This window comes from Bos taurus, chromosome 4, assembly GCF_002263795.3.
Source record: "Bos taurus isolate L1 Dominette 01449 registration number 42190680 breed Hereford chromosome 4, ARS-UCD2.0, whole genome shotgun sequence".
Classification (NCBI taxonomy): Eukaryota; Metazoa; Chordata; class Mammalia; order Artiodactyla; family Bovidae; genus Bos; species Bos taurus.
In genome coordinates, this window is record NC_037331.1 from 59,986,533 (window position 1) to 60,013,306 (window position 26,774).

At 41.2% G+C, this 26,774-nt stretch overlaps 1 protein-coding gene across 7 annotated transcripts in view; it reads left to right on the forward strand.

Moving 5' to 3' along the window:
- The window catches only part of ELMO1 (engulfment and cell motility 1), a 582,500-nt gene that overhangs the window by 118,521 nt on the left and 437,205 nt on the right, over positions 1-26,774 (forward strand). For all 7 annotated transcript variants that reach the window (XM_015469368.3, XM_015469370.3, XM_059885500.1 and 4 more), the window contains 2 exons: positions 19,796-19,836; positions 20,871-20,943. In XM_015469368.3, the coding sequence (XP_015324854.1) occupies positions 19,796-19,836; positions 20,871-20,943 (114 nt within the window). The remainder of the gene's footprint in view (positions 1-19,795; positions 19,837-20,870; positions 20,944-26,774) is intronic.

The window sequence follows — 26,774 nt, forward strand, 5'->3', positions numbered from 1 at the left end:
TGTTTGGTAGCTCTTTTTTAAATTTCATTTCAGCTTTATTGAGGTACAATTGACATAGGATGAGAACAATTCATTTGTTTTTCTCTAAAAATATTTATTTATTAATTTGGCTGCACCAAGCCTTAGTTGCAGCAGGCAGGCTCTTCAGTCTTCGTTGCGGCATGTGGGATCTAGTTCCCTGAACAGATACCAAACCCTGGGCCCTCTGTGCTGGGAGTGCGGAGTTTTAGCCACTGGGTCACCAGGGAAGTCGGGAGCATAATTAAGTTCTATTCTCTTAGACAGTTTCAATCATACAGTACAGTATTATCAACTGTAGTCACCATGTTTTATATTAAATCCTCAGGCCATGTTCATCTTACAGCTGAAAGTTTGTATGCTTTGACCAATCTCTTCATATTTCTCTCACTCGCCAACCTCTGGCAACTTCTTTTCAACCCTCTGTTTCTAGGAAATTGAATTGTGTGTGTGTGTGTGTGTAGATTCCACATATGAGTGATATTGTGTGTGTGTGCTTAGTCACTTCAGTTGTGTTCGACTCATGCAACCCTATGGACTGTAGCTCCCCAGGCTCCTCTGTCCATGGGGATTCTCCAGGCAAGAATCTTGGAGTGGTTTGCTCCCTCTAGGGGATCTGCCCGACCCAGGGATCAAACCAGTATTTGTCCTTCGCTGTCTGTCTGATTTTGTGTGTTCGGTGGTTCTGTTTGGGTCTCTCCATCCCTTATGGCTCCATTCAATGGCTCACACCAGTAACAACAGCCTCGTTTAAACAGACACTTCTACCACTGCCGGATTGCCTCCTCCATCCACTGACAAGATGACTTCCTGGGACACAGTGTATGATGAAAGCCAAGTCTGAATTTATTTAAAAACTAGGGAAAAGATGGTGAATGGTCTGGGTTATCATTGAAGGAGCCCACCTGAAATGAGACAGAGCCTTGAAACGTGGGGGTTTCTTTGGGGTTGGACACTGGGAGGGGCAGACTGGCCTGGTGCTTACAGGCACAGCCTTTGGATGGGCTTATTTGGACTCAAAATCTGGGTTGCTACTAAGTGCTGTGTGACAGGGGACAAGCCTCCTGCTTTGTAAGGATGAACTGTCAATATTCTTGGGTCCTTCCTGACTTTGTGGGGATTCAGTGAGGTAGTCATTCAGCGCCCTGCTTAATAATCATTTAGGAGCCAATTATGATTTTTTTTCAGGGTCATACATGAAATAGAACCATTTTCTTATGTTTCAAGCAAGACTGGAACCAATAATACAAACTTTCCTTAAGTGCATTAAAGTTATCTCTTCAGCCTAAAAACCTGTAATTCCCAAGACATTTAAATATTGAGAGCCTGGTGAACTAAAACAGTTGAGCTCCAAATAAACATTCTGAATTCAGATGCAATCATGTTCAGTTCAGTTCAGTGCAGTTCAGTCGTGTCCAACTCTTTTCGACCCCATGGACTGCAGCACGCCAGGCTTCCTGGTCCATCACCAACTCCTGGAGCTTACTCAAACTCATGTCCATTGAGTTGGTGACACCATCCAACTATCTCATCCTCTGTCGTTCCCTTCTCCTCCCGCCTTCAATCTTTCCCAGCATCAGGGTCTTTTCCAGTGAGTCAGTTCTTCGCATTAGGTGGCTAAAGTATTGGAGTTTCAGCTTCAGCATCAGTCCTTCCAATGAATATTCAGGACTGATTTCCTTCAGGATTGACTGTCTATCAGATCTAATCCCTTGAATCTATTTGTCACTTCCACTGTATAATCGTAAGGGATTTGATTTAGGTCATACCTGAATGGTCTAGTGGTTTTCCCTACTTTCTTCAATTTCAGTCTGAATTTGGCAATAAAGAGTTCATGATCTGAGCCACAGTCAGCTCCCAGTGTTGTTTTTGCTTATGTATAGAGCTTCTCCATCTTTGGCTGCAAAGAATATAATCAATCTGATTTTGGTGTTGACCATCAGGTGATGTCCACGTGTAGAGTCTTCTCTTGTGTTGTTGGACGAGGGTGTTTGCTATGACCAGTACATTCTCTTTAACAAAACTCTGTTAGCCTTTGCCCTACTTTGTTTTGTACTCCAAGGCCAAATTTGCCTGTTACTCCAGGTATCTCTTGACTTCCCTGCAGTCACATAGAATACACAATTTGAGTGTATTTAACACTGCTGAGCAGTATGTTTAAAAATAGTTAAGATTGTAATTTTAATGTAATGTGTATTTTGCCACAGTGTTCATAATAAAAAAGATCCCATAGAATCAAGAAAATGAGACTGAATTTCTGGAAAACAAGGTTCTACCCTTGCCCTGCAGAAATGAAAAGTCTTGTGCCTGTCCTGAACTCTTTTCCTGAACGGTTGTATTACACTGGACTTTCTCAATCTCAGAACTACTGACATTTTAGACTGGAGAAGTCTTAGTTTTGTGGTCTGTGCTTTGCATTTGAGGATTTTAGCAGTATCCTGGCTTTTACCCACTAGATGCCAGTGGCATTCCTTCCCCCATCTGTGACGACCAACAGTGTCTCCAGACAGTGCCAATGTCCCCTGGGTGGTGGACAAATTTCCTCATATCAAGGGGGGACTGAATCAGTGGCTCCAAGCTTGGTTCTGCATCTGAATTGTTTATGACACGTATTGAACACAGAGAGGATTATTTGTAGATGTGGTTCAAGAGCTGGGGATTCCTGTTTCTTCAAGCTTCGTAGTAATGCTGATGTTCTTGGACACAGATTTAGAAACTGTTGTGCGGCCCTATACATTTCTCTCTGCTGGTGCTGCCTCTGGCTCCCACAGTAATGTTTAGGGAGTCCTTAATGCTTCCTTCAGTAAAATGGTCCTAATAGTTCTTCGCTTTTTCTTACTTTATAAAGAATACAAACATGACACTTTCAAGAGTTTATTTGGTCCCGCTTAAGAGAATCCCAGGGACAGAAGAGCCTGATGGGCTGCTGTCTATGGGGTCGCACAGAGTCGGACACGACTGAAGCGACTTAGCAGCAGCAGCAGCAAGAAAAGTGTGATGAAGCCTGTGTGATGTTACACTGCTGGGTTTTGTGCTGTCATAACTAGGTAGAATGATACTGAGACAGGAAAAGTCATGGCTCATCTGATTTTTGCAACTGTTGGATTTGGTATCGTAACAGCTATTTCTTAAACTTCCTTTAATATAAAGTGACCGAAGAACTTCCCTTTCTGGTTTTAGCTCTCTCCCTTTGTATGTGAGAGTGTGTATAATCTCTTAAAATCTTAGAGTTTGCCATGCTTTGGAGGAGAAAGATGGAAAACATATGTTTCCCCTTAGCTGAGAACCCAGGTTAATTGCACAAGCATGAACTCCAGCATTCTGCTTTTTCTCTGAAGATGAACTGCAGATTTCAGTTTGCTTTCTAGGTAGGTAGGGTGATATTCTCCTCCGTCTACTTCCCTTCCTCAGCTCTGTCACTAAGAGCAGATTGGGTAACTCGGGACAGAACCTTTTATCAACCATGTTTCCTTAAGGTTTTGATGACTAAGACATCTCACATTTCTAGAACCTTTCGTGTATGTCACACTGTGTATTTTGTTTTCCTGTTAGGTCAACTGGCAGTTTGTGGTGGAGTATATAAATATGTAGCTTTCAGCATGAAGCAGGACTCTGGCTTCTCCTAAAAAGGTGCTTTGTTCTAGAGAAAGGCAGCTTGCACTTTGTCTCTAGGGGTGTGTAGACCTGTGCAAGGTGCCCAGAACTTCTCGGGAATGAGAGCAGCCTCAGGGGGAAAGAAATATGTGCTTTTCTGGTTGTTGTTTTTTTTTCCTAGAATTTCCATCAGATGTACTCATGAGTCCTCTGAGTCAGTGGTACCACCATGGTGCTGGACCACCTCCCCTGCAACTCCTAAAGTCTCTCAAATAGCAAATCCTGTGGAATTTACCTCCTCAGTGGTTCTTGATTCTGTCTACCTTTTCTTTTCTTTTTTTTTCTTTTCTTTCTTTTTTAATTTTATTTTTAAACTTTACATAATTGTATTAGTTTTGCCAAATATCAAAATGAATCCGCCACAGGTATACATGTGTTCCCCATCCTGAACCCTCCTCCCTCCCCATTCTTGATCCTCACTGCTCTCGCTTGCCTCCACTTGCCTCCTCGGCTGGCCTCCTGGTCTCCACTCTTACTTCCCTTCTAAGGCATTCTCCCAGGCCTAGCAACCTTCAGTGCTTTCCCACTGCACTTAGAATAAAATCTAGACATTCTGGCTACGAACCTGCTATCCCCAGCCTTTGCTTACCTCACCAGCTTTGCTTAGAGTTACTGCAACTTCCACCAAACTCCTATCTTGGTTCTAATTATAAGTGAATTTTTTTTTCTTTCATAACTGCACACTTCTCAGAGCCTTTACAAATGTGATTTTTCTTTTAACTGGAAGTTACCATCCTTTCATTTCTCTGCTCATCTAACTCCCATTCCCTCTTGATCCCAGATGAAATGTAAACTCCTTAGAAGTCATCTGATTTCTCAGATCAGATCCAGGCCCTTGTTATATGCATTTGTAACAGTCCATATGGCTCCACTTATTCATTATGTGATGCTCTGCACAGGCCATGTGTGTTCCCCGTGCCTAGTACAGTGCCTGGTGTGTGGGACAGTCATAAGAATAGGAGCAAAGGAAATAGGTGATGTTTACACCTTCTCTGTCTGATGATGCAATTAAATACAGTTATGAAAGGAGTGGCCCTTTGAGAAGAACATCCCTCCCCTTGTCCCCACCACGCATTCTAAATATATTGTTTTATCGTATGAATTGACTTTATGAAGATCTATTTTTATCCTTCCATCAAAGCATTCCGTAATCAAAAGACAGCCAAATGACTTTGAGATGTGAAATTGCTGAGTTGTATCGGACTCTTTGTGACCCCCATAGACTGTAGCCTACCAGGCCCCTCTGTCCATGGGATTTTCCAGGCAAATGTACTGGAGTGGATTGCCATTTCCTCCTCCAGGGGATCTTCCCAACCCAGGGCTCGAACCTGGGTCTTCCACATTCTAGACATACGCTTTACCATCTGAGCCATGATCATTACACTGGAACAAGTTTGTGGTGATCTATTTGCATTCATCAGCCTTATCACCATAAGATGCTCATAATTTCCACTGTCACATCATTCTTGACCTCCTGACCCATATGAACAGTGTCCATCTGTTACTTGTTTTGACCATCTAGATGCCTCTTGCACCTTAAACTCAAAATAGTCAAAATCAGTCCCCATTGTTCCTTCCACCCCCAAACCTGTGCAGTTTTGCTTTCCTTAATAATTTCTTTTCTCAGTGATGTATGAACATATACCCAGTTTGCTGAAGCTGCAACTGCATGTCTTCCTAGATTCTCCTCTTTCCCTCAGCCTTTCTAGACAGTCAGTTACCTCAGAAAACTTGCATCTGGTCCCTCTTTATCACACGGGCTGCTGCTGCTCCAGGTGGCTCTATTCTATCTGGTAAATGTGGAGGAACATAGCGCTCAAGGGAGGACTTAAGAATAAGTGTGTCATGGGCCCTCAAAGGAAGGACTTTAAAAGAGAGAGAATAGTATCTTCACAAACAGAAAATTATGCGCATAAAATGGGTAGACATAAATTGAGAATAGATAAATTTGAGAAAGAAACAATTGAAAATCTCAGAAATGTAAAAGTAAGAAATAAAATGTAAGAAAAACTCTACAACAGGAAAAAAGCAGTAAAATACACAGAGTTATTCTATGGTGGGTTTGGCTAAAGAGAGAACCAGTAACTTGGAGGTTGGAAGTAAGGAATACATCCAGAATATATTCCAAAAGATAAAGGAACAAAAAATACAAGTGTGAAGTTATCTTGAAAGGACAGGTTAAGAAGTCCCATCCTGTGTCTAACTGGCAATCCTACTAATAAAGAACAAGAATGGAAGAAATGGTGGAGAGGTAATATTTGAGATCCTGCCTAATACCTTCTTTCTTTGGAGTTGAAACAAATTCCACACGGGGCTCTGGATTTGGCCCACTGGATGGATAGACGGTGTGTCATGAGGAACTGTATGGACTCAATACTCTGTCCAAGAGTTATGGAAAAAAAGGAATGTTTCTCAGCAGAAGGTTTGACCGCACATGATGTGATCTGCATTTTTAGAGGGTCAAAGTTGAAGAACTGTTTTGTGAGAAATAAAATTAAATAAGAAAGATTTGTTAGACAGTAATTAGTTGCAGTAGCCCAAGTGAGAAATAATTATGTCATGGCCTAGGATAGTGACCTGGAGAAGGGAATGGCAACCCACTTTAGTATTCTTGCCTGGAGAATCCCATGGACAGAGGAGTCTGGTGGGCTATAGTCCATAGTGATGCACAGAGTCAGATATGACTGAAGTGACTTAGGACAGCACAGGATAGTGACAGAGGATACAAAAAGAAGTGAGACAAGTGAGCAAGCTATTTAACATTTTGAGATCCTCGTACAGTTTTCTCATTTGTAATGTAGGCTCAGTAACATCATCTTGCAGTGGGATATGGTAGTCACTCAGTAAATGACAGCTATTGCTATTATCATTATTATCAGAAGGGCTGACCAAATAATGATAGACAATGAAAGTGTGGGTTAATGGTATGTCAAAGGTAGGGCAATTTTAAAAGTTCTTTGCCTATTTCAGATCCTTCCAGAAGAGCCTGTTTTATTGTTCTTCCAGGCTGTGGTTTAGCCTCACATAGCCATGGTCACACTCATGAGACATATATTTGAGACCTAGAAGCCCATGTTTCTCCACTACTTGCTGGCACGTTTCTCAGCACATCCATTACCACTGAAGAAAGAAGGATGGAGGACTTCCCTGGTGGTCCAGTGGTTAAGAATCTGCATGCCAATGCAAGGGACGCAGCTTTGATCCCTGGTCAGGGAACTAAGATCCCAGGTGCTGTGGGGCAACTGAGCCCATGTGTCACAACTAAGACACAATGCAGCCAAATAAATAAACTTTTTCAAAAAGAAAGGTGAATTGGTGCTAGTGCATCCTCTCATGGTAAACCACTCATCCACTCAAACAGTAAACCACCTACATGGCACAGAGAGACAAGAAGGAGAAGAAGGGGAACTAAAAAGTCAAAAAAAAGTAAACTTACTTCTTAAAACTCTCTTTGCTATGGCTTAGTATTCTTTTGACAGCTGTCTTAATGTCAGTTTCTTCGCAGTTGATAAACATTCATAATCCTGTGTTTAAATTGAACTTGAACCCTACTTTGCCTCCAGAGCTTATCTGGCTTTTTCATATCTACCCATCTGGTCTGCTATTACCTTATCCATCACAGTCAGCAGTCATTTCTGTTTATTCTATCCAGCTTGTCTGACTTTTTATCAATCCTTTCATACCATGCACATAAATAGGATTAACCTTCCACATATGAGCTTAACACTAGTAAGTGGACTATTTCACAGAAGAGAAGGTAGGCAGACCTTAGGACCTGAATTGAGTCACAGAGTGAATCACTCACTCATTTCCGTATAAAAGAGAACACTTGACTCAAGGCAGTTTGATCTCTGGTTCAAAGAGATCAAATTGCCAACATCCCTTGGAACATTGAAAAAGCAAGAGAGTTCCCAGAACGCTTGATTGACTATGCCAAAGCCTTTTACTGTGTGGATCACTACAAACTATGGAAAATTCTTCAAGTGATACCTGACCTGCCTCCTGAGAAATCTGTGTGCAGGTCAAAAAGTAACAGTTAGAACTGACATGGAACAACAGACTGGTTCCAAATTGGGAAAGGAGTACGTCAAGGCCGTATATTGTCACCTGCTTATTTAACTTGTATGCAGAGTAGATCATGCAAAATGTTGGGCTGGATGAAGCACAAGTGGGAATCAAGATCGTTGGGAGAAATATCAGTAACCTCAGGTATGCAGATGACATACCTTATGGCAGAAAGTGAAGAAAAGCTAAAGAGCCTCTTGATGAAAGTGAAAGAGGAGAGTGAAAAAGTTGGCTTAAAACTCAACATTCAGAAAACTAAGATCATGGCATCTGGTCCCATCACTTCATGGCAAATAGATGGGGAAACAGTGGAAACAATGACAGATTTTATTTTGGGGGACTCCAAAATCACTGCAGATGGTGATTGCAGCCATGAAATTAAAAGACGCTTGCTCCTTGGAAGAAAAGTTATGACCAACCTAGACAGCCTATTAAAAAGCAGAAACATTGCTTTGCTAACAAAAGTTTGTCTAAGTCAAAGCTATGGTTTTTCACATGTATGGATGTGAGAGTTGTACTATAAAGAAAGCTGAGCACTGAAGAATTGATGCTTTTGAACTGTGGTGTTGGAGAAAACTCTTGAGAGCCCCTTGGACTGCAAGGAGATCCAACCAGTCCATCCTAAAGGAAATCAGTCCTAAATATTCACTGGAAAGACTGATGCTGAAGCTGAAACTCCAATACTTTGGCCACCTGATGTAAAGAACTGACTCATTTGAAAAGACGCTGACGCTGAGAAAGATTGAATGCAGAATAGAAGGGGACAACAGAGGATGAGATGGTTGGATGGCATCACTGATTCGATGGACATGAGTTTGAGTAAGTTTCGGGAGTTGGTGATGGACAGGGAAGCCTGGCATGCTGCAGTTCATGGGGTCCTGAAGAGTTGGTCACGACTGAGTGACTGAACTGAACTGAACTGACTCAAGGTGTGGTGGAATGAAATGGCCCACCAGACAGGCTGGAATTATCTGGGAGCACTTCTTAGAAAAGACAGATATTAAGGAAGGTAGAGAAGGATATAGTAGTTGGGAAAGTTGTTGTTTTTGCTGCCTGAGATATTGAAATTTGGAAAAAAAAATTATATCCATAGTAACATTGGTATTAGGACAATGTAAAATACTCAAGAAGAAGGAAGAAGACTCAGAATAGATAATTGATGTGAGTAGGGCTTTATTTTTGCATTGTTCATTTCTACATTTTTGTCATTTTCTAAAATTGCAGTTTTGCTTCCAATTGAAGCAGAATACAGTTTCTACTGAGCAGAGGTATATCAGAGGACCTAAAAGAGAAAGAGAACCTTCTCCTCCTCTTTAACTCATTACTAATGAGAGTCCATTCTAAAGGAGATCATCCCTGGGTGTTCTTTGGAAGAAATGATGCTAAAGCTGAAACTCTAGTACTTTGGCCACCTCATACCAAAGACTCTGATGCTGGGAGGGATTGGGGGCAGGAGGAAAAGGGGACGACAGAGGATGAGATAGCTGGATGGCATCACTTACTCGATGGACGTGGGTCTGAGTGAACTCCGGGAGTTGGTGATGGACAGGGAGGCCTGGCGTGCTGTGATTCATGGGGTCGCAAAGAGTCGGATACGACTGAGCGACTGAACTGAACTGAACTGAGTGAGAGTACTGATTATTTTTTGTGTCTGCTCATTTGCATAGTCCGGTGATTTTTATGATGCAAAGATTGCACTTGGTCTTGCTGAATCTAATATTTAATTAGATTCATAAAGCTTGAAACAAGTCATTTTTAGTAAACTATTTTTGAAACAAATCATCTGTCGAGAAAAAGGTGTCATAGAGTGTCATCTTTCTATTTTTAAAATTAATGGGATACGTAGTTTTTACTGCTTTGGAGACGGAGTTGGGCGTCCTTTCCCCTCACCCCCTGCCTCTGTCATTTCTAACAGTCACTGGAATCTTGTGTCAGTGATTCCCATTGAAACTGTTGTCAAAATGTGTGCTTTCCAAGAACCAGCTCTTAGTAAATTTGCCTCAGGGAAGTGTGGTTTTGTCATTAACTTTCAGTTTATCTAAGCAGCTATTAGGAAAACAGAATATTCATACACACCTCTCAGAGACATCTGATTCCTCCTTATTAAAGGTATATGGTTGGAAGCATGGAGAGCAGTCACCAGGCTCGTTGGAGGAAGAATAAAGCTGTTGTAAAAATGACTGGTGTTTTTGACATGGTGTCAGGAGGCACCTCCGGGAACTAGATGGGTTACTTACCGCACCTGCAAGTTTTCCCAAGTCACATTGTGGGCTACATCTTAGTCAACATGCATATATCCCTTCTCAGAGGTGTCCTGACATTTAGGAGCTGGCTTTCTTTTCTTTCTGGACCAACATCACTCATAACTGCTGGGCAGAATATGTTCAATGAATTTCCGTCTATAAAAGAAAGTAAAAATCCCAGGTGCTGTGCTGTACCACCTCAGAGTGTCAAACCAAAGCATCTGTCACGTTCGTTGAAAGCACTGGAGAAAGACTTTATAATAGTCTGGGACCAAGAACCTTCAGTCTTGGTGGAAAATGGTTTTGCAATTACAGGGCTGTCTGACAATGGCCCTCTGGCAGAGTGGCTACGAGGTGGTGATGGGAGACTGCTCCTGCCTTTCTCTTGCTGTCTTCCATCTTTAGCTTCTGCCTGGGCTTCAGAGGCAGTTGGAAGAGACCAGAAGAAAGGGAAAGAAGCTGAAAGTCTGAAAAAAGATGTGTTTTTAATTAAAAAAGAAAAGTTCATTAATTGCGCGCCTTGTAGCCTAGCAGCCATTTGCTTGGGAAGTGACAGAGGTGAGTCTCAGAGGCAGTGTTTCCCTCCAAATGTGTATAATCTGGTTGGCAGAGGAAACAAAAATGCATTGAAGAGTAAAGAACAGGATGAGATGAGTGCCAAAGGCAGCCCTGGGGGCTGGAGTCACTCCAGGAAGAAGGAAGAAGAACTGGATGTTCATTCATTCATGTATTTTATTTTCTTAACCGACATTTAAAGAAAGTACCTGCAAAGTGTCCAAGCTGGATACACAAAATGAAAGAACCTATTCAGAGGTAACACGTATCCAGTGCCTCGCTGTGTACCAGGTGCGGTTTTGAGAGTTTGATATAACATCCTCTCAACTAGTCCTCACTACTCTACAAATGAGGTGCTACTTTTATTTTCAGAAAAGAAAATGGAAACATTGAGAGGAGAAGTAGTAAGCCTAAAGCTACAAAACCAGGGGCTGCAGAAGTTGGGGTTCTACCCCAGGAAATCATTTTCTAAAGTTATTCCAGTGCTTATTGGGGGTAAGATGTAGAAAAGCAAGTTGTTGATAAAAATTCAGCATTCTGAGTGCTTTTCTGGTGTCCCTACTGCTATCTCATAAGCATACCCCCACCCCATATCTTTAAAAACATTTGAAATAAATAAGGTTTTGAAGAAGCCAAGCTTTCTTTCTGATGTGGTGCTCTTTTTAGGACAGACATGGGCCTGAGAAGTGTATGTCAGAGGTAGGAACGGCAGCCCACAATTTATAGTTGCTGACCAGTGTGTATCACTTCAGATGAGGGAGATATCAGTCTCCACAGGCGAGTGTCAAGGCAGAAATGTGGGCAGAGGGGACCTGCGAGCTCTGAGGTGAGCATTTGGGACGCATAGTATCCCCAGGCCGAGTGCGCTGCCAACAGGCAGGAACAGGTGGTTGAATGGGAACTGCACTCATCAGCGAGGGGACACGGACGAGGGGCAACAGCTGGGCTGTGTCCGGGGAACGTGCCTCAAGGCAGGCTGGACTCCACAGCCTCTGAAATAAACAACTGGAGATCCCCAAGGATGTTTCTTCTGGGGGGCCCTCTCATGTCTGAAAGGAACCATGAGCTTTGGGCAGGGAGAGTGAGATATAAATACATGTATATATATATATATACATATATTTTTTTTTTTTGAGATAAAAGTGAGACAGGAGGAGGATATGGTTTAGTGAGGAAGAGAATGTAGTGCTAACCTTGAAGAGGTGGCAGGACGTTTATGTGGATCCACCAGGGCTTGTTGGAAATGCAGGATCAGACCTTAGAAGAGGGGTCATAGTGGGAGGCATGGATTCAGGGATTTGGGACACTGGCATTTCATTAAAAGCAAGAAAGAGTTTAGGAAGAAAAGTGAAGGACCAACACCCACTTTAAGGATTAGGGAGAAAAGGGTGCATTCTCTTTTCTCCCTAATCCTTAAAAAATATATATATATATTTTTTTTCTTACCCAATTGCAATAGTTTTAACAGTGGCCCCAAAGGTATGTCCAAATTATAACACCTGGAATATGAAAAGGTGACCTTATTTGAAAAAGGGGTTTTATATATATAATTGTGTATCTTGTGATGGAATCACCCTGGATTTACATCCTTCTTGTAAGAAGAGGAGAGAACACCATGTGAGAACAGAGGCAGAGATATAGATCACAAGCTAATTGCTAGTGAATTTGACCATTCTCAGGAATCTAGGTGATTTTATGAAAAGTAAATAAAAATCTTTTTGTACTGGAAATTGGCTTTCTGGATGTAGTCTATGATAAATTAAGTTGAATAAAGGAATTCTTTTGGAGAGTAAGAGTTTAAAAGGGAGGGATAAATTTAAAAAAACAAATCCAACAACAAAAAGCTTATTTACTCCATGAATATAATTGTTGGCACATAGTACTTTGCCAATAAAATTCATTTGGAAATGCATACTTTGTTTGATGAATAAAAATATTTGTGTCATTATTGAAATTTTCTCCAATTAGTATAAAGAGAAGAAATACTTTCATGTGGTGAACAATGACCTCACCATTGCTAAAGGGAACAAGTGGAGAGTCTATTTAATTCCCAGTCACCTGCACTTGGAAATCTGGTAACTGACTAACCCTCTGGGTTATCCTTAAAAACATTTCTATTCTTTCCATCTTAGTTCATTACTGAGTCTGAGAAGACCGATTTGACCTTCAAAACAAAAAGCTTAAGGGATTTAGTTATGATTTTTGTTAAGTTACAAAAACACGCTCAGGCAATTAAAATAATTTTGCCTTGATATTTTACATGGAGATATATTTGTATAGAGTATAGAATTTATTTTAGTTCCTTTATGGTTTATGGACTCATAGAAGAGCCAGTTTTTATCCTTTTAGATCAAATTTTCTTTTCTTCTAGTCTTTTCTCTCAGTGAGATGAAAGGCAAATATTTTGTGGGTCCACAGAAAGCTACTAAGGCAATGCGCTTGTCACCCTACTCCCAAGTTTTAGTGAACTTCCAAGCATGCCTTGGAAGCTTTCTTTTCCTCAGGTGAAACTTGCATTATTATAAAAACATCTTATGTAACCTGAACAAATATTAACTAAAACATAGAGCCAAACTTTAGTTTAGAATTTAAGTCAGGCAAGGAGGTCATGTCAGATTGAAGGTTTTATATAGAAAGTGAGCAAAGCACTGCTACCAAAATAGTGTATTTGGGAGTATCTTGTTCCATCCCTGTTTACAGCAATAGTTCCTGCTCACCTGTGTGGCCTTGCTAAAGGATGGTGACAATCATTTGATTGGTATCTGCTTTATCACCTGTTGAATTATACTCCTCATCAGCTGGCTGGCTCAATTCTCTCCCAAGCTGTGAATCACAGAGCGGTCTGTGTGGGGAGTGGTGACAACCTTCACATGTCTAAGCAGCTGCTTATAGCCACCCCACAGTGGTTTACATGGTAGGAAGTGGGATTCGTGCTGATTAATCCAGGCTATACTTTGAAATGGTTTACTTTGATGTTGTTGGTTGTTTTTTTCTTTTGTTTTGTTTTTTAATATGCATTAATCATTTTCCTTATTTTTTATTGGAGTATATACTTGCTTTAAAATATTTTGTTAGTTTCTGCTGTACAGCAAAGTGAATGAGCTATATGTATACACATGTATACATAGCTACCCTATGGACTGTAGCAGGCCAAGCTCCTCTGACTCCACTGTCTCTTGGAGTTTCCTCAAACTTATGTCCATTGAGTCGGTGATGCTATCCAGTTGAATAGCATCTCATCCTTTGTCACTCCCTTCTCCTCCTGCCTTCAGTCTTTCCCAGCAACAGGGTCTTTTCCAATGAGTCATTTCTTCACTTCAGGTGGCCAAAGTATTGGAGCTTCAGTTTCAGCATCAGTCATTCCAATGAAGATTCTCCATTAGAAATAGGTTCTCATTAGTTACCTATTTTTTATGTAGTAGTCATAGTATATATGTCAATCCCAATCTCTCAAGTCATCCCATCCCCCATTTCTCCCCTCGCTGTGGTGTCCACACATTTGTTCTCTACATGTATGTCTCTATGTTTGCCTTGCAGACAGGTTCATCTGTACCATTATTCTAGATTCCACATATATGTGTTAATATACAGTACTTATTTTTCTGACTTACTTCACTCTGTATGAAACTCTCTAGGTCGATCCGTATCTCTACAAATGACTCATCTCATTCTTTTTATGGCTAAGTAATATTCCATTGTATATATGTACCACATCTTTATCAATTCATCTATTGATGGGCATTTAGGAAATGGTTTACTTTTATAGTCAAGGCTTTTCTGTTGGTTCTTTTTTTAAAAAAAATAAAGTAAGTGAATTTTCCATTTAACAGAAATATATTGTTTCCTCTTATATCCTGTTAGCATCTGTGAACTGTAAGATACCTTGTTTTCAAGGGACAAGAAAGTAAGACAGATATACTAGGTCCTTAGGAGTGATTCATTTAATACGCTAAGTATAGGGGGACTTTGTTGCCAACAAAGGTCCATCTAGTCAAAGCTGTCGTTTTTCCAGTAGTCAAGTATGGATGTGAGAGTTGGACTATAAAGAAAGCTGAGGGCTGAAGAATTGATGCTTTTGAACTGTGGTGTTGGAGAAGACTTTTGAGAGTCCCCTGGACTGCAAGGAGATCTAACCAGTCAATCCTAGAGGAAATCAACCCTGAATATTCATTGGAAAGACTGATGCTGAAGCTGAAGCTCCAATACTTTGGCCACCTGATGCAAAGAGCCAACTCACTGGAAAAGACCCTGATGCTGAAAAAGACTGAAGGCAGAAGGAGAAGGGGCCAACAGACGTTGAGATCACTGACTCGATGGACATGAATTTGAGCAAACTCTGAGAGATGGTGGAAGTTCAGAGGAACCTGGCGTGCCACAGTCCATGGGGTCACAAAGAGTTGGGGACAACTTTAGTGCCTAAACACTGGGGCTTCCCTGGTGGCTCAGTGGTAAAGAATTCACCTGCCAATTCAGGAGACATGAGTTTGATCCCTGATCCAGGAAGATCCCACCATGCGGTGGAACAACTAAATCTATGTGCCACAACTATCGAATTCATGTTCTAGAGCCTGGGAGCGGCAACTATTAAACCCACGAGCCCTAGAGCTCTTTTCCACAACAAGAGAAGCCACCACAAAGAGAAACCTGCACATCACAACTAGAGGGTAGACCCCACTGCAACTAGAGAAAAGCCTTCACAGCAATGAAGACCTAGCACAGCCAAAAATAATATTTAAAAAATGGCATAAAGTAAAAATATGGGGGTGGGATTTTTTGGATGAATCATTAGCTAATCCAAAAGTATGGGGAACGTGTACAACATTAGTAGACAGTTTGATTGCTTGAGACCAGATTCTGGAAGGCCTTGGATGACAAGCTAAAAGATTTATACAATACAGGTGGTGGTCATTGAAGATCTATGGTGGATATTAGAGCAAAAGAACAACATGAGCAAAGTTTATGGGGAAAGTCTAATTTTACCTAATTATAATTAATGCAGGAATTAGAAAGAAAGAAACTGGTGATGTACAGACTTATTTGCAAGGATCTGATGCCAGGATCCTGAGAATTCTTAACCAAAGGTGGTAGTTTAGGTCTGGAAGGGATAAAGCAGAGAGAGGTTTTTGCAAAGTATTGATGAGACTCAGTGTCTTGTAGATATCTGTATTTCACAGAATAGAGAAGGCAAAGATAAGTTCTCTAGAAATCTACATGAGAGAACTACTAGACGTAGGTAATACAAATATAGGAACTAATGCAAGACCAGAATCTGTGTTTGATAGGCCAGTGTAATGTTTGACTGGAAATTTATGGCAAGTAGTTAATGCCAGTAATAATGGGCTGTTCCTCAGGAAAGGCACTGGGGCTGAGAAAGCAGAATTAAGAGTGAAGGAACTGGGGTATGATTTATCTGGTAGGAGTTGGAATGAGGAATGCTAAGATTTTAGAAGAGCAATTTGGAGGAGGTGAGAAGTAATGATATGAATGTCACAGAGGAAGATGTAATACTACCTGTAACAAATCAGACTCAGAGTGTGAAGAAATAAAGGTTAATGATGCTCTGGGCTGTAGTGGTGTCATAGAAAAAATCATGACTGAGATGGCGAGAATTTTGGGGTGGGGACATGCTATTTTTGGGTTAGGGAATCGTGAGAGTAATGATTTTTGTTTGTATATTTAATAAGATGCTTGAAGGAGAGTTAACATGCTGTTTCTAACAAGCTGCCAGAGATTTCTAAGAGTGGAATCAGATTGCAGACTTGGGATAGCTGAAATGAATGAGGAACTGACCAGTTGAATGAAAACAGAAGAGATAGAAACATAAATCTGAAGTTAGAAGTAAAACAAATAATGAAGGATCTCGTGGATTTTATCAGAGGATTATTGCTTATAACTGTAGGAGATGGAAGGCAATACAGCAACTCTGGAAAGGTGGTTTCAAAAAGAAGGTAGTAATGACATTAAAAATGTGGACGAATTAAGGGAGTTGAAAATTGTGAAGTCATTGGAATTAGGTTTGGGTGGTGGAGTTCAGTGTTTCATTGGAACATGTAAAGAAGGGAGGGGGCGGGTGTAGGATGCAGGCAGTGGGACCCGCCCATGCTTACACAGCATTCATTTCAATTGGTGAGGCTGCAGTTATGTTAACTGTGAGTCCTTTTCCTCTGGGGTTTGAAGTTTTACTCTAATCTTTCTCTATTAAATCTCTAAACTTTGTTCTTCCAGAGTCTTTACTCCTTTCATATAGCCAACTTCAGAATGTTCTAGATATAATAGTTCTAGAAGCCCACTTCTGTCTGTTCAAATTTGACTCTGAAACTATGAATTAGACCTGGATTAAAATCTGAATTCCTCTAAGTTACCTAGACTTTAAGGATTCCCATTCTGAAAGCAGTAATTTAAATGCCTTCTCCTACATCATTAGCAATACTTTCTTGGCTCGATCTGTCCTTTCAATATAATTTAAGTCTGAAATTTGACCCTGTTATTTATATTTTAGTTTTGAGGATGCAAGAAGATTGGGGGAGTTAGGAGACTGGTAGGTAAATAAGTGTCAGTCACTCAGTTGTGTCCAACTCTTTGCAACCCCATGGATTATAGCCTGCGAGGCTCCTCCTCTGTCCATGGGATTTCCCAGGTGAGAGTACTGGATTGGGTTGCCATTCCCTTCTCCAGCGGATCTTCCCAACCCAGGGATTGAACCCAGGTCTCCTGCATTGCAGGCAGATTCTTTACCATCTGAACGACTGCAGCTTATCTAGGAGACTGGTAGGTCCTCATGAAATACTAATAGCCTGGAGAGGTCTCTGACAACTGGAAGTGCAAAATCCTCAATTTATGAAAAAAGTTTTATTCCTAAAGCTCCTTTCTCCTTTGGTTGGGAGTGTACATTTGCTCTTTGACTCACAGCCAGAGCTGTAAACAATGGACAAGTTCTTGCAAAGGCCTCAAGTTGTAACATGTAACCTCATTGTCGAATCCAATCTCCATTTCTAATCTTAGTCTAAAAGAGATTAACTCAAAATGCTAATATGTACTGTCTTTCCACCCCTCCACAATTCTCGGTCCCTCTTCTGCCCACTGCATTTAGAGTTGCAGGCAGACGTTCTTTTGAAAACATGGTGGTGGGCTTAGTCATAGACCCTACGCTCCAGAGTGCAGGAGGGCATTGGAGGAACACTGAGGGCAGCACTGGAGCCTTTACCGGGGCCCTGAAGCCCTCAGGAAGGACTGTGAAGAATGGGGTGCTTGGAATTAACCAAGAGGGGGACCTAGCAACGTTGGGTCCGAGGGCAAGGATGCAAAGAGGAGATCAAGCTCTTCTAGTGACACGAGAGAGTAAAGAAGTGGAGCCCTAACCCTTTTTTGAGGCTTTTGCCCTTTATTTTAATTTTCATTTAATTCTTAGGACAACCCTGAGGAGTGGGTAGGTCTTCTGCCCATTTTGCAGATAAGCTAGTTGTGGCTCAGCAAATTAAGGAAGTTGTCAGTCTCACTGCATGCAAGTTGACACGGCTAGAATTTAAACCAATTCTGCTTGATTCAAATTCCTTCTGCCATACCACAGTGTGCAGAGGGACCGGAGGAGAAAGTGTTTAGATGCTATTCTGTGGTTGTATTTGAAAATCCAGGACCATGTGTTGTATTTCTTTGATTTCTCTTCCCCATTTGTTTCTTGTCTGTGATGTGTTCCTTTGGTAGACACACTCCTGCCCATCCCAGGAGACAGCTGGGGTCTGTTTACATCCAAAGCAGAAAGAGTTTCAACATCTCTAGATGAGCTGTCTGTGTCTCTTCACTACATTCTTTCTATCTGGAGGCAGGCAGAGCACAGCTGTGGCTATTAGGCCAAGAGTACAGCTGTAGTCAGCCGCCAGTTGACACCACAGCACATGGTGTCATGGTCCCGTTACTCGCGTGTGTCCTGCTCAAGCTGCTGCATGATTGACATTTGCCGGGACCACAGTTGTGGGAAGAATTCTATGTACTTTGTAGGAACAATGTCACTACGCTTCATACTCCATTTGCCTCGTGTTCTCATAAAATTACCCTACATCCAAGCTTGTTTGCAAAAAGCCAAACTACTGGTTGTCCTACCCGTGTACTGCTACTGCTGCTGCTGCTGCTAATTCACTTCAGTCGTGTCCGACTCTGTGTGACCCCATAGACGGCAGCCCACCAGGCTCCCCCGTCCCTGGCATTCTCCAGGCAAGAACGCTGGAGTGGGTTGCCATTTCCTTCTCCAATGCATGAAAGTGAAAAGTGAAAGTGAAGTCGCTCAGTCATGTCTGACTCTTCGAGACCCCATGGACTGCAGCCTACCAGGCTCCTCTGTCCATGAGATTTTCCAGGCACGAGTATTGGAGTGGGGTGCCATTGCCTTCTCCAACCCATGTACTGCTGCTGCTGCTAAGTTGCTTCAGTCGTGTCCAACTCTGTGCGACCCCACAGACGGCAGCCCACCAGGCTCCCCTGTCCTTGGGATTCTCCAGGCAAGAACACTGGAGTGGGTTGCCATTTCCTTCTCCAATGCATGAAAGTGAAAAGTGAAAGTGAAGTCGCTCAGTCGTGTCCAACCCTCAGTGACCCCATGGACTTCAGCCTACAAGGCTCCTCCGTCCATGGGATTTTCCAGGCAAAAGTACTGGCGTGGGGTGCCATTACCTTCTCTGAACCCATGTACTACTCTTGAGGAATTCTGGTGATCAATTGACTTTGTAGGTTGTTATTGCCTATGAGATCTTTGACCAAAACTATGTTTCATCCTGATTTTAATGTGGCTAAGTTAAATACTGGGGCTTCCCTGGTGGCTCAGATGGTAAAGAATCTGCCTGCAATGCAGGAGACCTGGTTTCAATCCCTGGGTCAGGAAGATCCTCTGGAGAAGGAAATGGCAACCTGCTCCAGTATTCTTGCCTGGACAATACCATGGACAGAGGAGCCTGGTGGGCTACAGTCTATGAGATTGAAAAGAGTTGGACATGACTAAGCGACTAACACTTTCACTTTCAAGTGAAATATGATGTATATTTTGTTCAACAAAAAAGGGACCCAAAGGATAATACATCATTAATGCAGTTGGTGGTGATGGCTGGTCGATTATTAACCTTGAGAAAAACAAACTCACAACAACCAAGAATAGAAAATGTAAATTGTTCTTACTCAAGTGTCTTTATTAGGCCTCTTCTTCTTCTTTTTTTAGAGCTTAAAATGATGAAATGAAACTAACAGAAAGTATTTCCTTTTTTTCTATTTTTCAGAAAAAACCACTGTCTGCAATAATAAAGGAAGTCTGTGATGGGTAAGTGTTACTCAGGATTTATCCAGGGAGCTCCAGGCACCATATTGAAAGGCAAATAAAATATTCTTGTGCAATTGTTAAATATTACTCATTAAGTCACTATTTGACTTGCCTCAAGACACCAAGAATTACTGTGTAATATTTCCTTGTCTTTTCTACCAAAACATTCTCTCTGTTTCTCAAAGAGTGGGAAGTGTAGAAGTCCTGATATGTGGACATTGGGATTGATCTTATTTACTTTGAAAAGATGTGGTTCATTCATCCTATTCAGCAGGAAGCAGTCTAAGTTCCCGAAGTTAAGTGCACACTTCATCTGATATAAAATGAGAAGACCACTCAGGTCCCCACAGAAGATAAAATAATTTAAAAGACAGATCAGTGGGTGGAACTTCACAAAGATAGTGAGCTTTCCTACTTCTCTTGGGCTGCTCTAACAATCCATGCATATGGAAGTTGCCTGAGGTTTTTTGAATTTTTAAGGCAGAACTATGAATAGAATTTTACCTGGAGTTTGTTTAAGACCTGCGATCCTTAAATGGACAGAGGAGACTGGCGAGTTAGTCTGTGGGATCACAGAAGAGTGGGACATGACTTAGTGACTAAACAACAACAATTCTTAACTGAAATGTTCCAGTCTACAGCAGGCATACTGATTGGGGATGGTAGACTACAGAGACAACTGAAATGTAACAATTATCAAAAATTTAAATAGCATTCATTTCCTTTGTTTTCCTCTTTCTGCTCCACTTACTCCTTCATCATAGGGAAGAATGGAACTTTATATTTAATGAGCCCTCCCTCAAAGCTGTGAAGATAAAATACTTAAAGGGTGAACAATAGGCTTGGAATAAGATCTTGGTCTCAGGGTCATGATAAGGGAGCTAAAGTCATTTTGTTTTAGGAACTGCCCTGTGCATATCTTGGGTACTGGCCCAGTTCCAATCACAGGGTGCTAAGTTCATCTAAGTCTATCATATGAACATGAAAATGATTCTTTTTTGTTTTTTTAATCAGCTTTTGCTTGCATTTTTCAGATGGTCCCTTGCAAACCATGAATACTTTGCACTGCAGCATGCTGATAGTTCAAACTTCTATATCACAGAAAAGGTAGGTCATCCACGTTATTTAATCTGGAACACTTATATTTAAAGGAAATTAAAACATAGCTGATGTTTTCTCTGCTCAAGACTAAACATGCTGGTCTAAATTTTACATCTCTCACGAAAACAGAGTCTGCAAAGCAACCAACCGCTACTTTAGTATTAACAAGGGGATATTTAGCCCATTCAAGAGTAAAGACCAAATATGTTTCTGTGTTCTGTTTTAGCAACAGCATTTGCCTTCTAACAGTGAATTTACTAATGATCTCTCTTCCTTATTGCTTGGTTTAAGTATTTATTTGATACTTAATGACTTAGTCAAGCTTTCCTTTCTCAGACTTTTTTTTGTTCCTCAGAATAACCTCTAAGCCCTGCTTAAAGTTATTGAAACAATGACAAAAACCATTTTGAAGGTGGCATTGTGTAGGCATTGAGTGTTCTGTGGTTCTTGGGAACTCTGCTTTTTCGTGGGTGATTTTAACTGGGAAAATTGAAAGTGAGAGAAGGATTGTGAATACTATAGTGGCTGTAGCAGAAAGTACAATTAATATCCTAGAGATTTCTGTGTAGAAGGGAAAAGTAACATTTATTGAGCACCTGCTGTGTGCCAGAAACTGGGCCCGCCTCCTTACATCTGTTTGTTGATTTCGTCCACAAGACTAACCTGTGGTGGAAACCGCATTGGCTTTGGTTAACAGATAAGAAACTGAATCGGAGCAGTCAGGTGGCTTAGCGAAAATCTCAGGAGTGATAAACCGTAGACCAAGAAGCCAATTCAGATCTTTGTGCTTTTATCACTTTTCCTTTGGGGAATTCATGGAGAAGTTTAGTATTCAGCTCAGTTTTATGGAGAGCTCACTGATACGCGTAGGAGCCAAAATTGTCCTCATGGAGCTGATGGCCTTTCGGGTTGGTGGGGAGGAAGAGGATGGGTCTGTGAACAGTTTTCATCACAGGAAGCTGGCCAGCTCTGGGACAGGAGTGAATACAGAGTGCTCCAAGAAAAGGGAGAACTGGGTGGCCTATGGCTCCTGGCTTGCTTTGTCCCAATCCTTAGAGCGATCTTCAGCTTCCCTGTGAATGAAATGGTGGTGGAGGGTGGAGGCACTAATAAGGGTCTGTCCCACTGTGACTGCCCTCTCTACCCTCAGGAGGCAACAAGTGTTCAGTCCAGCCTGAAGGGAAGACAGCCAGAGGCCTGAAAATGCTTCTTAGAAATTGCTTATTCTTCCCAGATGGGTCCTGGAATTTTCATAGCTGATCATGTTTTCCTCTGCACACTGATGGCCAGAAAGCTAAGAGTTAACATGTAGCCTAGATTTCCTGGCCTGTATTGTCTTTATTACTTGTACTTGTTCCTTTGATTTATTCCATAAGCACTCAATTTTGTGTCTTTCTTTTCTTCTTGCTTCACTTTCTTAAGATTTTTAATTTATTTTATACTTATGTTGCAGGAAGGCAGACCCCTTCCAGGGCCTGAAACTGGGCTCTTGTCTAACACTCAGAAATGAATTGTCCGAGGAGACACAGGTGCTGACAAAGCAAGAGACTTTACTGGGAAAGGGCACCCGGGTGGAGAGCAGTAGGGTAAGGGAACCCAGGAGGACTGCTCTGCTGCGTGGCTCACAGTCTCGGGTTTTATGGTGATGGGATTAGATTCTGGGTGGTCTTTGGCCAATCATTCTAATTCAGAGTCCTTCCTGGTGGGCACACATCGCTCAGCCAAGGTGGATGCTAGTGAGAGGGATTCTGGGAAGTGGACGGACACGCGGTGTCTCCTTTCGACCTTTACCGAACTCTTCTGGTTGGTCGTGGCTTATTAGTTCCATATTCCTTATCAGGATCTCCTGTCATAAAACAGCTCATGCAAATGGTTACTATGGTGCCTGGCCAGGGTGGGCGGTTTCAATCAGTGTGCTTCCCCTAACACTTATATAATCTGCATGCTATTTATGAGATAAAGAGGATGTAAATAAATAAAAGTTAAATGCTAGCAGTTGAATGTATTGTTTTGATTCCTTTAAACAGAAGACTGTGTCACTTTACCTTGATCCACTTTTTAAAGGTAACTAAAATATTGTGACTTTGGGGGTATATTGGAAAAGACTGAATGGCTTTCTACTATTTAGGATACGATATGAAAAAATTTTTAAATTATTAAGTGATAAAAATATAGGACAACAGATATTATAATAGAGTTTTTCAACCACCACCAATTAGTGGGAAGTGAAATCAATTTAGTTGGTTGCTGTAACATTAAAAATTAGAATATAATAAGAGTAGGCCAGAGTACATCACCCATGTTGTTTCTGAAAAACTTGGGTCATACATACACACACACACACATATAATACAAGTATTTTGTGCTGGTTTTATACCTTAGGTTGTGGCCCAAAAGCCACTGAGTCACAACAGCTCTGCCTTTGATAAACCATGTTGGTTTGTGTCCCCTGATGACTGTCCTGTCTCTGTCTTCATTGTCAGGAGACCTCAATTTATTGGTGATTGCTAAGGATGGACTTCGCAGACCAGAGAACATAAACATCACAGGGAGCATCTTTTTTAAATGGAGATTTCTCAGATCCCAACCTCAGAGACTCAGAATGGGTGGGCCGTAGATATGGCCTAGGATTTTACACTGTAAGGGCCCTCTGGAATTCTGATGCCGATACTCAGGGACCATTAGGAAGAACACTGCTCTGGGACCACTTTTCTGAAGACTTGGGGCCCCAGTGTCCCAGGCACTGTGCACCATGAACAGAAGTCATATGCTAAGTTTCATTTAGGAGGGTGTTGAAGTACGGTCAGTTGTTAGAATAATTTAAAAATTCATATATTGTTTATACTTTTATTCTAACTAACATTAATATCTATTCAGAAAATTCAAACTACTCAAATCAAAAGGAAAATTATTTATTTCATTGGGCATGCTAGTTATTTTCTCTGAGGAGATCCTTAACATTGAATTTAAAGGGACTGCCGCCTAAATCTGTTATGTCTCCACTGCCCAATAGCAAGGATTCTTCCTTTACTAAAAGTTTAAGGAATGAGAAAGCTCGTTTTTTGTTTGTAAATAAAATGTCGTCACTCTTCCTCCTGCAGCTGTCTCTGGGCATAGCACATGCGTGTGACACAGAACTCGATGCACACAGGGCAGGAGATGGACCTTGAATCCTGGGTCCACAGGGGTCAATCTGAGCCACCTTCAGTCTGCGGTTAGGTCCATCTAGTTCTTTGCAAGTATTCCTAAAAATAGAGTCCATTTCCCATTTTGAAGTGATGTATTTAGCATCATCTTGGTTACTTACAGCCCAGTGAGTTGTTAGGCAATATTTGCGTTACCATGGTAACCAGTGACTAATTTTTGAAACTTGTGCATATTCTTAGTTACTGACTTTCCCTTGTATATGAAGTGGTTCCCCCTCCCACTGGCAGGGATAAAATATCACCTGTAATTTTAAAGAAGAAAAATTCTCCAGCTCTGGCAGGACAAGCTAACATATTCTGTAACTGACGGATGTTGACAGTCTTCTAAGATCCTCAGGAAGGCACCTCCCCTGCTTTTCTCATGTTATCCAAGCCCATTTTCTGAAATTGTCTTCATTTGCTTATTGGGCCATTAACTTTTGTTTTTCAGCACAAGGGAAAAAAATGTCATATTGTCGAGCAGCGTTCAGCAGAAGCATAGCATGCAAATGCTTAGAGAACATTAAGATTCAGCTATTTACAAGTTCAGATTCTGCCCCAGAAACTTTATATTTCAGAATGATGGCTCAGAGACAGAGAGAGAATACAAAATAAAAAGTGAATTGTGTATTTTTCAGCTTTATTGAGGTGTACTTGGACAAATAAAATTGTGAAATATTTAAGCATATGTCATGGTGGTTTGATATACATACACATTATGAAATGATGCTTATCTAGTTCATAACACAGGCATCACCTCTAATTATTTCTTTGATGAGAACATTTAAGTTCTAGTCTCTTGCCCTGTGCTGTGCTTAATCACTCAGTCATGTCCAACTCTTTGCGATCTCATGGACTGTAGCCTAGCAGGTTCCTCTGTCCATGGGGATTTTCCAGGCAAGAATACTGGAGTGGGTTGCCATGCCCTCCTCCAGGGATCTTCCTAACCCAGGGATTGAACCTGGATCTCCCACACTGAAGGCAGGCTCTTTACTGTCTGAGCCACCAGGAATACTGAGCCACCAATACATCCAAGAATACTGGAGTGGGCAACCTATCACTTCTCCAGGGGATCTTCCTGACCCAGGAATTGAATCGGGTTCTCCTGCATTGCTGGCGGATTCTTTACCAGCTGATCTACCAGGGAAGTCCTCTAATCTCTTAGCACATGTCTATATAATACAGTGTTATCAGCTAAGTCATCATATTTTACATTAGATCCTGAGACCTTAGTCATCTTATAATCTGAAGTTTTGTACCCTTTTACCAACCTCTTTCTATTTCTACCAAACCTTCAGCTCCTGACCACTTTTTCTACTCTCTGTTTCTCTGCCTCAATGAGTTTGACTTTTTCTTTTTTAAAAAAATTCCACAGATAAGGGATTCCATGCAGTATTTGTCTTTCTCTGTCTGACTTCTTTCCCTTAGCATGATGCCATGAAGGTACATCCATGTTGATACAAATGGCCAGATTGCCTTCTTTCTTATGGCTAAATAATATTCTGTTGTATATTTCTACCACATCTTCTTTATTCATTCATCCATTGACATCTCTTAGGTTGTTTCCGTATCCTGACTATTGTGAGTAGTGTTTCGATGGATGTGGGAATGCAAGTATCTCTTCAATATCACGTTTTCATTTCCTTTGGATGTATCCCCAGGAATGGGACTGTTGGATCCTGTTTTAATTCCGTTTTTTTTTTTTTTTTTTAATTTTTTGAGGAACCTTTATGTTTTCCCTAGTACCTATACCAATTTACATTCCCACCAACAGCTTATGGGGGTTCCCTTTTTTTCCACATCCTCACCAATACGTATCTCTTTCTATGTTTTGTTTTTGATAATAGCTATTCCAGCAGGTGTGAGGTGATTTTTCATTATGGTTTTAATTTGCATTTCCTTAATGATAAGTGATACTGATTAGTCATATACTTGTTGACTACTTGTCTTTTTTGGAAAAATGTCTATTCACTTTCTCTGCCCATTTTTTAAAATTGGAGTGTTTTTTGTTTTTGTTTTTGCTATGGAGTTGTGTGAACTTGTTATTTAATTTGGATATTAGCCCCTTATCGGATATATGATTTGCAAATACTTTTCTCTGTTTCATAGGTTGCCTTTTCATTTTGTCAGTGCTTTCCTTTGCTGTGAAGAAGCTTTTTAATTCAATGTAGGCCCATTTGTTTAAGTATTCTAGTAGAATTTGTCTTCTGAAAGGATAATTTTATAGAGAGAGAGGGCTAAAGTGGGTGGTCCATTATCTTCATGGCAGTCTGATGATGCTCGTATTATTATCTCCATTTTACCATGAGCAAAATGAGACAGAGAAAGATTATGCAACAGCTTGTTTAGGTCGTACAGATGGGCAGTGGTTGAGCCTCCAATCTACCTATGTCACCTCCTGGAAGGGCCCTAGTTTGTTTATGATGCCCCCCTTTTTTTGCTGACACTAGGCCATTGATCCTGATGATATTAGTAATCGCCTCAGGACAATAAATATAGGCTGTTACAACCTGTGAGCACTGGTTACCAGCTTTAGTCTGTGCGCATGTCAGACGCTCAGTCATGTCCAACTCTGCGACTCCATGGACAATAACCCACCAGGCTTCTTTGTCCATGGGCTTCTTCAGGCAAGAATACTGGAGTGGGTTGCCA